At 39.1% G+C, this 15,358-nt stretch overlaps 1 protein-coding gene across 3 annotated transcripts in view; it reads right to left on the minus strand.

Moving 5' to 3' along the window:
* The window catches only part of GLRA3 (glycine receptor alpha 3), a 419,963-nt gene that overhangs the window by 137,147 nt on the left and 267,458 nt on the right, over positions 1-15,358 (minus strand). For all 3 annotated transcript variants that reach the window (XM_073577590.1, XM_073577598.1, XM_073577603.1), the window contains exons 6-7: positions 14,810-14,947; positions 11,778-11,992 (exon numbers count right to left, since the gene is read on the minus strand). In XM_073577590.1, the coding sequence (XP_073433691.1) occupies positions 11,778-11,992; positions 14,810-14,947 (353 nt within the window). The remainder of the gene's footprint in view (positions 1-11,777; positions 11,993-14,809; positions 14,948-15,358) is intronic.

Consider the following 15,358-nt stretch of genomic DNA (forward strand, 5'->3'; position numbering starts at 1 on the left):
GCGTTTATTTGGGAAAAAAATGGAAATTTGGCGAAAATTTTGAAAATTTCGCAATTTTCCAACTTTGAATTTTTATGCCCTTAAATCACAGAGATACAGCACACAAAAAACTTAATAAGTAACATTTCCTACATGTTTACTTTACATCAGCACAATTTTGGAACCAAAATTATTTTTTGTTAGGAAGTTATAAGGGTTAAAAGTTGACCAGCGAGTTCTCATTTTTACAACACCATTTTATTTTTACGGACCACATCACATTTGAAGCCACTTTGAGGGGTCTATATGATAGAAAATACCCGAAAGTGACACCATTCTAAAAACTGCACCCCTCAAGGTGCTCAAAACCACATTCAAGAAGTTTATTAACCCTTCAGGTGCTTCACAGGAATTTTTTGAATATTTAAAAAAAAATGAACATTTAACTTTTTTTCACCAAAAAAATATTCAGGTTCAATTTTTTTTATTTTACCAAGGGTAAAAGGAGAAATTGGACTGGAAAAGTTATTGTGCAATTTGTCCTGAGCATGCTGATACCTGATATGTGGGGGGAACCACTGTTTCGGCGCATGGCAGAGCTCAGAAGGGAAGGAGCGCCGTTTGAATTTTTCAATGCAAAATTGGCTGGAATTCTGATCGGACGCCATGTCAAGTTTGGAGAGTCCCTGATGTACCTAAACAGTGGAAACCCCCCACAAGCGACCCCATTTTGGAAACTAGACCCCCCAAGGAACTTATCTAGATATGTGGTGAGAATTTTGAATCCCCAAGAGCTTCACAGAAGTTTATAATGTACAGCCGTACAATTATAAAATCATATTTTTTCCACAAAAATGATCTTTTCACCCTCAATTCTTACTTTCCCAAGGGTAACAGGACCCTAAAAGTTATTGTGCAATTTGTCCTGAGTACGTTGATGCCCCATATGTGGGTGTAAACGACTATTTGGGTGCATGGCAGAGCTCGGAAGGTAAGCAGCGCCATTTGACTTTTTCTGGCTGGAATTGAGATCGGACACCATGTCGCATTTGGAGAGACCCTGATGTACCAAAACAGTGGAAACCCCCCACAAATGACACCATTTTGGAAACTAGACTCCCCAAGAAACTTATCTAGATGATTGGTGAGAACTTTTAACCCCCAAGGGCTTCACATAAGTTTATAATGTACAGCTGTACAATTATAAAATCATATTTTTTTCACAAAAATGATCTTTTCACCCTCAATTCTTACTTTCCCAAGGGTAACAGGACCCTAAAAGTTATTGTGCATTTTGTCCTGAGTACGCTGATACCCCATATGTGGGAGAAAACTACTGTATGGGCACACATCTGGACTCGGAAGGGAAGTAGTGATGTTTAAAAAAATGCAGACTTTGATGGAATGGTCTGTGGGTGTCATGTTGCCTTTGGAGAGCCCCTGATGTACCTAAACAGTGGAAACCCCCCACAAATCACACCATTTTGGAAACTAGACCCCCTAAGGAACTTATCTAGATGTGTGGTGAGCAGATTGAACCCCCAAGGGCTTCACAGAAGTTTATAATGCCCGGGCGTGAAAATAAAAAAATCGTATTTTTTCCACAAACATGATCATTTAGTCCCCAATTTTTTTATTTTCCCAAGGATTCCAGGAGAAAATGGACTCCAAAAGTTGTTGTCCAATTTGTCCTGAGTACACTGATACCCCATATGTGGGAGAAAACTACTGTATGGGCACACGTCGGGGCTCTGAAGGGAAGTAGTGACGTTTTGGAACGCAGACTTTAATGGAATGGTCTGCGGGTGTCATGTTGCCTTTGGAGAGCCCCTGATGTACCTAAACAGTGGAAACCCCCCACAAATGACATCATTTTGGAAACTAGACCCCCCACGGAACTTATCAAGATGTGTGGTGAGCACTTTGAACCCCCAAGGGCTTCACAGAAGTTTATAACGCCCGGGCGTGAAAATAAAAAAATCATATTTTTTTCCCACAAAAATGATATTTTTGTCCTCAATTTTTTATTTTCCTAAGGGCAACAGGAGAAATAGGTCCCCAAAAGTTGTTTTGCAATTTGTCCTGAGTAGGCTGATACCCCATATGTGGGGATAAAACACTGTTTGGGCGCATGGCAGAGCTTGGAAGGGAAGGAGCAGCATTTGACTTTTTCAATGCAGAATTGGCTGGAATTGAGATCAGACACCATGTTGCATTTGGAGAGCACCTGATGTGCCCAAACTGTGGAAACCCCCCAATTCTAACTCCAACCCTAACCCCAACACACCCCTAACCCTGATCACAGCCCTAACCCTAGCCCTAACCCTAGCCCTAACCCTAGCCCTAATGGAAAAATGGAAAGAAATACATTTTTTTAATTTTATTATTTTTCCCTAACTAAGGGGGTGGTAATGGGGGGTTTGATTTACTATTTATGGTGGTTTTTATTTTTGGCAGCTGTCACACGCTAGAAGACGCTTTTTATTGTAAAAATAGTTTTTGCATCACCACATATTGAGAGCTATAATTTTTCTGTATTTTGACCCACTGAGTTATGTGAGGTCTTAGTTTTTGCGGGACGAGTTGATGTTTTTATTGGTATCATGTTCGGGCACGTGACATTTTTTTATCGCTTTTTATTCCGATTTTTGTGACGCAGAATGAACAAAAACCAGCGTTTCATGAATTTCTTTTGGGGGGTGCGTTTACACCGTTCCGCGTGTGCTGAAATTGATTAAGCGGTTTTATTCTTCAGGTCAGTACCGTTACAGCGATACCTCATTTATGTCATTTTTTTATATAAAAAATAATTATTTCTGCATCACTTTATTCTGCGAGCTATAACTTTTTTATTTTTTCTCTGATGATGCTGTGTGGCAGTTCATTTTTTGTGGGACAAGATGACGTTTTCAGCGATACCATGGATATTTATATGCGTCTTTTTGATTGCGCGTTATTGCACTTTTTGTTCGGCGGTATGATAATAAATCATTAATTTTTGCTTGGTTTTTTATTTTTATTTTTTAAGGGGTTCACTAAAGGGGTTAACTAATGGGACAGTTTTATAGGGCAGGTTGTTACGGACGCGGCGATACCAAATATGTGTACTTTTATTGTTTGTTTGTTTTTTATTTGAATTTATTAGGGAATATTTTTTTTTATTATTTATTTAGCGATTTTTTTAAAAATTATTTTTACACTTTTTTTTTCAACTTTATTAGGTTGTCCCAGGGGGAACATCAGTGTCCTGTGACAGCTCGCTGATCCACTGTGACAGATCAGCAATCTGTCACAGGCAGTGTGCAGGTTTCCTCCTTGCCTGCACTTTGAAGGCACTGAGGAAGCCAGCTCCCTGCAGGCCCCCGAAGGTCCCCGTCGCCATCTTGGATCCGGGGACCTGCAGGGAAAGAGCCCCCTGCAGCAGCGCTGCACATTGCGCTGCTGTGGGGGGCTCAGAGAAGCACGGAGGGAGCCCCCTCCCTGCCGATGCTTCCCTTTAACCCCCGGTACACCGCGATCGTGTTTGATCGCGGTGTGCAAGGGGTCAACGTGTCGGGGCGGTCCGTGACCTCCCCTGACACATAGTGCTGGGTGTCAGCTGTGATAATCAGCTGACACCCAGCCGCGCTCAGCGGCGCTCACCACGTGGGTGCCGCTGATCGCGCTAGACGCACTATCCCGTCCATGGGCATAGAGGCCCGGGTCCCATGGACGGGATAGTTTGTCTGATGTCAGAAAGGGGTTAATAGTACTGGTCTGCCCCTAACTCTATCATTAAGGCCCTAGACACTGCCCAATAAAATAATAAACCTGGCACTACCACATTTAGAAGTGAGGCACCAATAAGCTACTTGTTGGCTAAAAAGTCCCTAGCTTTCAGTAATACATATAACAGTTATTTTCATTTATTCAAGAACTGGCTTATAGAAAAACGTCTAAATCACAAGCATCAACTTTATAATGCACAAAGACGATATTTAGGAAGAATATACTATTCCGTTGTCCGTGCCATTTCTATAAAGGCCTTTACTCAGCCCCTCTGACTTTTGATGGTGGTTATCACAACAGACCCTAACAGGAATCAGTGCTACACCCGCACTAGGTTGCATGTCTTACTCTGTAGGCCTCTGGCAGCTCCTTGAGCCAATGACATCTTCTGGCTGACTCTGATTTCTAGAGCATAGCTTAAGTCCCTTTTGTACCATTGATCAGTCCTCCATGCCTGTTTCTCACACGATCAGAAAGTTTTGTACCATTATCTAGGCCTCCTGCTCTCCCAATCTACATCTCTCCCTTTAACTAGGCCTCCTGACCTTTAGCTCACCCATTAAAAGTCTGTCCCCTTAACAAGGCCTCCTGGCCTTCAGCTCACATGATCAAAATCCATCCCTTTAATTATTTCTTGTGGCCTATGAAATAACCCCTGTATGACTTCACTACCAAAGACAGTTATCAGTCTCTAGTCACACTTTTCTAGGATTCCACTGTAAGCCAGTTCAGATTACACTGCATGTTATTTGATACAAGTCTGGACAATGACTCACCCTCTGCTTTGGCCTCAGTGGTTTTTATATTTTCTTTCTGTGTCACAGTAGTTCACGTGTCTCGGTCCATCTAGCCTTTTCCTTCCTTCTGAGCAACCAGTCATTTTTCTTTTGGTTCCTAAGATGTTGCTTTTATTTCCCATCCCTATAGTCCCTAATCACTAGATATCAACATTCGTTCACACAAGCTTCATTGTGCATTTCTATAGAGTCACTCACTCCCTTACACGGGATACAGGTTTTACATTTTTAGTAGCTTTCTTGTGCAAGTAGAGGACCTTCAAGAAAGTCCAACCCTCTGCTGACTTTTGCTTGTCGTAAATTCAGGCTGCATATGTTATGCAGATGGTTTTGGAGGGCAATGATGGGAATTTAACTTCTTCATGATGGAGTAATTTTCTGTCTTTTGATTTCAAACTTGGAAAGGGGGGGTGATTCAAACTTTTATATTTTTTATTTATTCTTTTTTTTTACATTTTTCTTTTTACTTTATGTTTTAGTTACTTTAATGGTTTTGAACCACACAATTGCTATATTGATTCAGAAACTCCCTGTGATTGTATTGAGAAGATGCGATGGGTCCTATACAGCTGGCAGCAATTGGACCTAGCTGTGGTAGCAGCTATTAGTGGTGTAGGTGGCTCTATAACACAGCTGGCATCCACTGTTTTGGAGCGGGCTCAGATCCTGAGCCTGATTATTCCACCGGTCGGCAAATTCTGTACACCGGCATTGTCGGGAATGGGTTAAGTTATCTAACATCTTATGAGTTTACAATTAGATCTCTTCCATTTAAAAGCATCCTTACGCATAAGGCTATTTAGTCTTCAAAAATACATTATTGCTAGGAAAGTAAGTTATTTTTGTGAACTGTGAAAAATAAAACGCAACTGTAACATGCAATTACCATCTTGGGAATAGGGATAAAGCTATCCCTGGTTATCCAACCACGTTACATCTGTAAATCAAAGTGATTTCAGCTCTTGTAGCATAAATGCCCTATTTATTATTTATAGATCATACAGCTAGCCCAAAGAGAGCTAGTTCAGCAAACATTTGTAACACCTCCTGTTCTTGCTCACAAAGCAACGTTAGAAAAGCAAAGAAAAGAAAAGAGTAGATGCAGTGAGGGTCAGAGGCGGACTTAAGAAATGGCACCCAATGGGACAAAGAGGCAAGAGTTCATTTTTGCTGCACTAAAAACATAAACCCTCATAGATTTAGGCTATGTGCCCACGTAGCGATTTTCAAGTGTTTTTTTCCTGAGCAGAAACGCATGACCTTGCCAGGGAAATCGCATGCGCTTTTTGACACGCATTTTTGACGCGATTGTCAAGTGTTTTGACATGCGTTTTCCTATGCGTTTTTGCAATTACAGTGTATGTATGCGGAATCGCACGCGATTCCACACAATTAATAAACATGCTGCGTTTTTTTTTTTGCTAAGCGTTTCCGCAGCGGAAAAAAACGCACCATTAGCACAACATGTGCGTTTTCCATTCTACTACATTAGATGCTTTTCTTAAGCGTTTCTGCAGCAGAAACGCTTGTCTAAAAGCCCTGCGGAAACGCTTAAAAAACGCAACGTGGGCATACAGCCTAAAGGTGTTGTCCAGTACTTGGAAAACCCCTATAGTCTAACTTACACAAGAATGAGGATTTATAATGAGCACAGGTTCTCCTTAGTTCTCCTGTCAAAGCTCTGACAATAGCCCTTTGCATAACAGTATGGTGAGAGGGGAAACAAGTTGCCAGAAGGAGCACAAACTGTGAAGACCTGGGCAGTGCTGGCACTGTCAGCCCTGTCAAAAGTGGTCGAGAACGTCCATAGTGAGAAAAAACAAAAAGATAAAAAATATTAAGGATCCATAAGATTACGTGTTTCAGATTATCAACCCTTAGCCATAGCTTTTGCTAATCCGAAATGCGTAAGCTTATTGTTCCTTAATTTTTTCTTGTCTTTTTGTTTTTTCTCACCATGCTTTCAATTACACAGTAAAAGCTAGGTTTTAACATTTTTACATTGGGGCTCACTGGAAGGTGAGCTAATTACCATTCTTTCTCCTCCAGTTTGCATCATAGTCAGGGGGCAAAACTGCAACTACTGAACCCAAACAAGTCTCAGTGAGAAAATGCCGTACAGGACTAGTCCTGGTTCAATACCATGCAGTTAAGTGCTGTATATCAATTTAAATTAAATCAAATATCTGCGGTTGTGCAGAAAAATATTTCTGAAAAGCCTGGATAAAGGAATAAAAAGTCATATGAGCATTTTCATAGCGTCAGGTGACCTGACATGATCTCCTTACATTAGTTTTCATCATCATTATTCCAATTAACTATTTAAAGGTGTAAACTACTAAGGGCTCAATTTTTAGCTTTTCAAGTTTCTGAAGCTCTCAGCAGTTTGGAATAATTGTCTAATAAGAATATAAAAATTAGAAATGTTAGCAATTATAAGGGACCATTAACAGAGCTCCTTAACTTAGGCAAGTCCTGTAGACAAGTTAACCTCAATCTTCATGCATATGCATGTCTATATTACTTCATGACTAATTTTTAGTCCCTCCGAACAACTTTTGCAGTTGTTAACTTTATCATAATGATAAAACTTATAATTGAAATGCTGCTATAATTTAATTATTTTGTCATTAATGAATTTGGAAATGTATTCTATGGGTTTTTATTACTTTGAATTGCCATCTAATATATAAAGCTCAATGTGTATGTGTGTGTGTATGTCCGGGATTGGCATCTGCACCGTCGTAGCTACAGGCACAAAATTTGGCACAGTCACACGTCTGGACCCCAAGAGCGTCATAAGCTATGTTGTGAGGCAAAATTTTAACCCCACGCGTTCCAATTCACCAAACAATTTGGCCCCTACCTACATAATGGGGAAAAAGTGTATGTATGTATTGGCATCTGCACCGTTGTAGCTACAGCCACAAAATTTTGCACAGTCACACGTCTGGACCCCGAGAACGTCATAGGCTATGTTGTGAGGTGAAATTTTAACCCCGCACGTTCCAATTCACCAAACAATTTTGCCCCTCTCTACATAATGGGGAAAAAGTGAAAGGAAAAGTGTTGGAGGCAAATTGACAGCTGCCAGATGTGAACAAGGGGGACTGAAAGAATGAGAGCGATGGTGCCAAAGAGTATATACCGTACAGTTGCTAATGTGGGGCCCTGACATGAGATACTCACCACACACGGGGATATGAACACACACACAAAATGCGCCACACACTACCACATGCTTCAACACATATACCACCCTCAGCACACATTTCACCACACATACACCAACCTCGCCACATAAAAGTCGAAACACAAAAGTCGCCACTCAAAACTCGCCACACTGTCCTAGAGCTGTTTAAAAGATGAAAAATGAGCTGTGATTGGTTGCTATCAGCAACAGTTTTCTTTGTAGACAGTTGTGGTAACTGAGGCCTATTATCACTAGAACTACTGTACTCGTGACACCTACTAGAACTACTGAATGTAGTCATTTTGACTACTGACTTGTTTTTGTTTATTATTAGAGTTTCATTTGTGGTTATTTATTAATAATTATTTTTTTTAATGTATTATTATTGTGAGATCCAACAGTAATGCTTTGGAATGTTTTTTTTCTGATTTTTTTTCATATTTTTCTACAGGAAATAACAAAAGTAAACTAAGTAAAACAATAATAATAGACGTTTTAAAATAATTTATTATTAAAGTGCACACATATAAACAACAACTCAAGAACAACAAGCAGAAAAAATGTAAGTGAAGGAGAAGAAAAATGAAAATATGGCGCAGAATCTCAATAAAACCGACCAACCGTTATTATGAAGTACAACCGGTAACTTTCTAAACATTTGTTGATTCGCATTTCAGGCATCGTCTTTCAATTACAGCGGTACATTGCCCACACAAAGACTTATGGCAAGTCATACAATTTCCAACAGATCGATTATTTTTGCATTTTGCTTTTATCTGGCAAAATTTTTTTTGAGACATCACATGTGAAGATGTAGCAACTTGGGACATGCCACCCTTTCCCCTAGATACAACATACAGACCACTCAACTCTGTAACAAGCTTTTGCAAAAATGCCTTGCGTGACATTTGTCCGGTGGTCATCTCCTTGTATAATATCCAAGCATTTATACCTGCTAAGTCTAAGGTATTTTCAAATGCGTGAACAGGCCATCTCCTAGTACCTGTTCTTGTGCTGTATTTGCGTACCATCTGATCTACTACATCTACTCCATATTTTGTTTCATTATAAAACTCATTTTTATAGACTTTAGTGCTGTACAACTTTTCTTTCATTGTTTTTATTTCTTCTCACTGCACTTCTCGTCTTATCTTATTTAGCGTTCCCACGATAGTCGTTCCCTGGCTTTTTAGCTGTTTGGCAAGTTTTACTGATGTAAAATAATTATCAGTGGTTACATTTCGACCTTTTTTCAAAAACGGCTGCAATAGTTTCATGACTACGTGGTCAGCTAAACGGTCATCAGCACGGTGTGAATCATCTTTACCCAGATAAGGTTAGCCATTTACAACATATTTACTATCCTTATCTACAGCTAGCCAAAATTTATGGCCATATTTATCTGGCTTGGAAGGTATATACTGTGTGAAAGGACACCTGGTTTTGCTTGGGAAAAGTTGTTCATCAACCGTAATGTATGGGCCAGGTTTATAACAAGCAATGCAATTGACAATAAACATGTCCCACACAATAGAAAAGAGAGCAAATTTGTCGGTTTGCAGTCTCTGCGATCGATTGGACTTCTCATCAAATCTGAGGTAATGCATAATTTGTACAAAACGGTCCCTAGACATTATCGCTTTGCATAACGGTATTCCCCAGTCATAATACAACCAGGTAACACAATGAAAATGTGAAAAGTTGACTGAATTGAACTACATCTATATGAACATTAGGGTAAATAAGATACAGTGAAAAAATTATGCACAAAACTTTACAGCAACTTTTAGTGACAAAAGGACAGCAAAATATAGCAGGTATTCAAAATGACTACCTTTAGTAGTTATAGGTGAATGTTGAAATAAATGCGCAATTTTTGCACCTAAATTATTTATTGCCACAAAATCTTTTTTAACATCCTATTTGAGGAAAAGTCACCGAGTCTCAAGCCGGAATTCCAAAAAATGTAGTCACAGAGGAGAAATACATAGTGCGAAGTAGTCAAAATGACTACCTCAGTAGTTCTAGTGTTATTCTTATCATTTCTATGGTGTTATCGTCCTTCTGTAAAGCTGGAAATGACACAATTTATTACCGTGCCAACACAGACCACCCTCTGACACAGACTACAGGGGGAGACCAGTATCACACAGGATAGGATTAAATACACGGCTCAGCAGTCAGTATCACACAGGATAAGATTAGATACACAGCTCAGTAGTCAGTATCACACAGGAGAGGATTAGACACATGGCTCAACAGGCAGTATCACACAGGATAGGATTAGATACACAGCTCAGCAGTCAGTATCACACAAGATAGGATTAGATACACAGCTCAGCAGTCAGTATCACACAGGATAGGATTATATACACAGCTCAGCAGTCAGTATAACACAAGATAGGATTAGATACACGGCTCAGCAGTCAGTATCACACAGGATAGGATTATATACACAGCTCAGCAGTCAGTATCACACAGGATAGGATTAGATGCACAGCTCAGCAGTCAGTATCACACAGGATAGGAATAGATACATGACTCAGCAGACAGTATCACACAGGATAGGATTAGATACATGACTCAGCAGTCAGTATCACACAGAATAGTATTAGATACACGGCTCAGCAGACAGTATAACACAGAATATGATTAGATACGCGGCTCAGCAGTCAGTATCACACAGGATAGGATTAGATGCACGGTTTTTATGTGCAATATAATCATTATAATTTGCTATAACTAACCACAGTTGGTTACTATGCCCAGGCAACGCCGGGCTCTTCAGCTAGTTAGTAATATTTTCTACACTTTGTCATGCTCAGTTTGCCTCCCCATCAACATAATATTTCACATTTGCTTAATTATCATTACATTTTAAGAGCTTTACAACTAATCTTTATTTTTTATCAATCTAATTTTCTGCATCATGTAACTTAAAGGGTTGTTTCAAGTTCGTAACTGGATAAAGTTGCAAAATGCTTATAAAAACAAGAAAATTAGCAATTTGCATTTTATTAAAATCCTCACTGTTCTCAAGAATAGAGGGGTTTTTAATTTTATAGTGTACAGGTCGTTGCCTAGCTTATACTGTCCACCAGGGTCTGCGCTGACCAGATTGCTGAATCCCGATAGTTTTAGTCCCAATATGTTTCAACTATGATTCAAAAGGAAAGATGCCAGCTGTCAATTTTCAGGAGCACTGTGCCCTGGACAAAGCAGGAAGCTGGGAGCGGTGCACTCCCGAAGAAACAATTTGAGAATGATCCTTTAAAGGTTTTTTGTCTTCATTGGGAAACTAATTTTCAAACAGCATGAGGAAAAATTGTAAGTTAATACAGAGAATTTTCTCATTCATGACCATCATTTACGAGGAAGAGCTATTATAAAGTGCGTCGATCAGTCTGGATGACCCAGACACATTTGTGTCTTTCATCAGCAGCCATTAAGAATAGCTGTGTAAAGCTTCATGGAGTTGCAGAAAAATTGAAGTACAGCCAGTGTCCCCTACAGAAAAAAATTATCGTTGGACTTCTTGCAGTGAAAAACTATGTGATCAGCATATCATCAGGAGATTATTCTAACAAAAGCAAGAGAAAAATTGTACAAAGCAAATCTCCAGTTTAATAAATTTACCAGTTGAAAAATTGCTAGAATATTTTAGAAAATGCTACCATTGTTTTTAAAGAGATGTTCCAGGAAACTATTTTTTTCTAAAATGCCTTGAACTGCTCTAAATATTTAAAGTAATGAAAACTACCCTCCTCCATTCCACTCAGATCCTGTGCTCTTATGGTCTTCTGTGGTCTCAGCAGTCTTGGCACACAAGAAATGGATGGAAATGCTCACTAAGAAAATCACTGGTTGTGATGGGTCACCAATACAGCCATTAATTGGTTGAGGGGACTTTTCCAGTGTGTCAAGTATGGGACCAGGAAGCAGAGACCAGCAGGGACCATGGGAGTGCTGGAAAAGAACCTCCAGGGAATCAAAGAGGATGAGTCTACACAGCAATATAATATGTGTTTTAGGCTACTTACCTTAGGCAGTGAAGCTCTGGAACCAGAGCTCTGGGTTGTCATAGTCAGTACAGTAGTTATCCCTAAGGCAACTCTGGCTGGAGCTGCATCCATGTTGATCCAAAACGAAACCCATGATAGAATCACAATCAAAAGGCTGGGAATGTACATCTGAATCAGGTAGTAGCCCATCTGCCTCTCTAGATGGAATCGAACTTCAATGCATGTAAACTTTCCTAGAGGAAGGGAAAAAATTGACAGACATTGTAAAAGTAAACAAGTAAATTATATTTTATTCATGATTTAATCTCAATTAGAATTTTTTCCTGCATTTCTGTGCATTGTAGTGCTAAGAGAATAGTGTATTTCATACTCACAGGTTGTCCCGAAAAAAATCAAGACCTCATATGTCTATGTTGACGGAATAAAAAAGTTATGACTCTCGAGACAACATGAGGAAAAATGCAAAAAAATCACAAAAAAATCCCTGGTTTTAACCAAAGCTAAGAGACACTGTAAAACATCGACTTTAGATTTTGCAGACTTGGCTTGTCCATTTATTACATGGAATAGATATCAAGTAGCTGTAGATTTTTTTTTCTTGGGTCATTACAGAAAAAATATGTCCAGCTAAAGTTGAATCACTGAAATTTAACTTTCAAATTTAGTGCATGTAATTCACAATTCATGGAAGCTCTTATACATAGAGGTACCTGATCAGCATCATTCTTTATGGAAGGATTAGGTCCCGTATACACAGCAAAGCATTACACCTGGATGATGCACAATGTCCCATTGGTTCTGTATACTGGTCTTAAAAGTACTCTATGAGGAGTTGCCATTTTGCACATATTCTTGTGCGCATCCCTTGGCTGGTATGTAGTTTTAAATAATCTTTTATTCATGTATCTGGGGAATTTGAGTGAGAATTTTAATTGTACCATACCAAGGTTTGTGAATAATTCTGTATTTAATTAGTTTGTTTATTTCTTAAAATATAGGTACACAACGTTTTAGAGATTTTCATTTTGATAACATAGTTTTCTCAAAATCTATATCCAAATTGTAATTTCATTTTAAGATTGCATTGTGTGGGAAAGGGAATATTTTTCCAAGCACTGTAAGCATTGTATCCATTTTTTTACTTTTCATTCGCTGTCATGTACCATTATGATTTGTGCTCTGTGATGCAGCACCACAACAGCATTTGTTCCACCTAGCAGCATTCTCCATCTGGTACTGTAGCACATGACACATCTGCATTCCTCAAATTCAGGTATTGTATGAAGAATAAAAAAAGAAAAGAAATGTATAAAGAATATATAATTTATGGTTTTTCCATCTCATAGAATCATAGAATCGTAGACATATACAAAAATACAAAAATACTTGGCACTCAAAATTGTAGAGTTGGAAGGGACCTCCTGGGCCATCTGGTCCAACCCTCTGCTCAAAGCAGGATTCGCTAAATCATTCCAGACATATGTCTGTCCAGCCTCAGTTTGAAGACTTCTATTGAAGGAGAACTCACCACCTCTTGTGGCAGCCTGTTCCACTCATTGATCACTCTAACTGTCAAAAAGTTTTTTCTAATATCTAATCTGTGTCTCAAAAGCTAGGAAGCAAACTCTATCTCACACCCAAGCCTTAAGGCCCTTTTACATTTAGACATGCACCAGCGATCCGACCAGCGATCCGACCCGGTCAGGATCGCTGGTGCATCGCTAAATGATCGCTAGTGAGCTTTCACACAGAAAGATCTCACAGCGATGCAGCAGCGACGCAGCGGACGATACTCACCTTTCACACACAGCGATGAAGACGTCCTCCCGCCCGCGTCCAGCGTCGCTCGTCGTCACAGCGGGAAGCCCAGCGGGAAGCAGACGATGAGAAATGGAGCCGCCCAATCTCGCGCAATCAGCGACAGACAGATGGAGCCGGTCAGAGGTAAGTATCACACATAGCGATATCGCTAGCAATATCGCTATAACGTCACAAAATCAGTGACGTTTTAGCGATATTGCTAGCGATATCGCTATGTGTAAAACCCCCTTTAGTTTCAGTATTTTATTTCAGTAGCAAAGTAGGACAGAGGATTATTACTCTGCCCTCATTGTTTACAGGTTTACAGTGCATTAAGAAAAAAAATGCTTTATCAAGGTGCTGGATTGCAATCTATCAAAGATCAATCAATCCATAGTCACACTGACTCTGTTGGTCCTGCACCTCCCTATCACTTGAATCTTTGAAAATGGGAGTGGTAGTCTCAGTCTGTTTTGGCCTTAGTATTCCTCCTTTTCCTTTTTACTGTATAAGCCAATATTGGTATGTATACCCTTTTGTATTTTCAATTGTTTGAATCAATAAATTAGTGTTTTTTATTGGATGGTGTTCTCTGCTCCGTTTTTTCTGTGTCTAATACAATGTTCTTCATCATGGCAGCAGTACACCACAATCAGATTTAGGCCTTTCTATCTCTTTCTGTAATAATAAATTGCGCACTCTTACTTGCTATCCCTGGGATGTAAAATCTAAAAATGGCAGTTGTTTTCCCTGCCCTCATCTTTTATAGTCCTGTGATAGTTCCCCTTGATTTGGTGTTCTAGGACATGTGATGTTATAGCTGCAAGGCAAAATGGGGAAGTTCTGCTCCCAAATCTGACATCATGAGATTGCATTCTGGTTGATGCAATCTTCAGGTTATTCAATCTTCAACGTGCAAAATGGTGCCAGGCAATTTTATTGAATCAAATTGCAAGTTGTTTTTAATTTGTTGAGTCTTATGACTTTCAGGAAATTTGGCTTGAAGTCGGTTGGTAATGAATTGATGTAGTTATGCCTTAAGATTTTGTTAGAAAGAGCAAAATAATAATGTCATGTAATAATAATGTTTTGTACAATTGTTTAGTGCTCTTGAGACTTTTAGCTGAGATTCCATTTTTTATCAATATGAAATGCCCACAATATTTAAAGACACTTAAATGTAAGCAAATTAGTAGTACAGGAAAAAAGTGAAATAATAAGATCAGGTAGGAGGATTAGGAGAGGATTACCTGTATTATAGTGCTTGGTACAGTAACGTAAGTCTTTTTCTTCTTTTAGGACAAACTGTGGAAGAGTCAGTCCATCTGCTATCTGCACAGGTGCATTTTCTTGCCATTCAAAAATTAGATCATTCATTGTGTATCCAACTGGAAGACATATAAGCATAACCTAAAGATAAATATGTCACATGATGGTTCTGTCACGCGACAGCATAAAATAACCGTTCACACTCTTTCCTAAATAAAAATAAAAATTGTCCCTTTTTTACTAAATATTAATGACAAATTTTACAGAAATTAAAATGTCAATTTCTACATTTAATTGCTCTATAAAGGTCTCTATTATAGCGTCAAGGACGTGTTTTCTGGTTCCGTGAACACTGTCTTGGAATTATCTTCTTGACTCCATGTAAAATACTTTGATACTCAATAGTATGGTGTGTATTCAATTGAAAACAGCTGTGGGTAATACTGATTATCATCTGAAGCATGTCAACAGTTGCCAGAAGAAATATCCCAAATTCATAGACATTAATCTGACAAGAAACAAATGTTATG

This window comes from Dendrobates tinctorius, unplaced genomic scaffold (genome assembly GCF_039654945.1).
Source record: "Dendrobates tinctorius isolate UK_male_01 unplaced genomic scaffold, ASM3965494v1 ptg000008l, whole genome shotgun sequence".
Taxonomy (NCBI): Eukaryota; Metazoa; Chordata; class Amphibia; order Anura; family Dendrobatidae; genus Dendrobates; species Dendrobates tinctorius.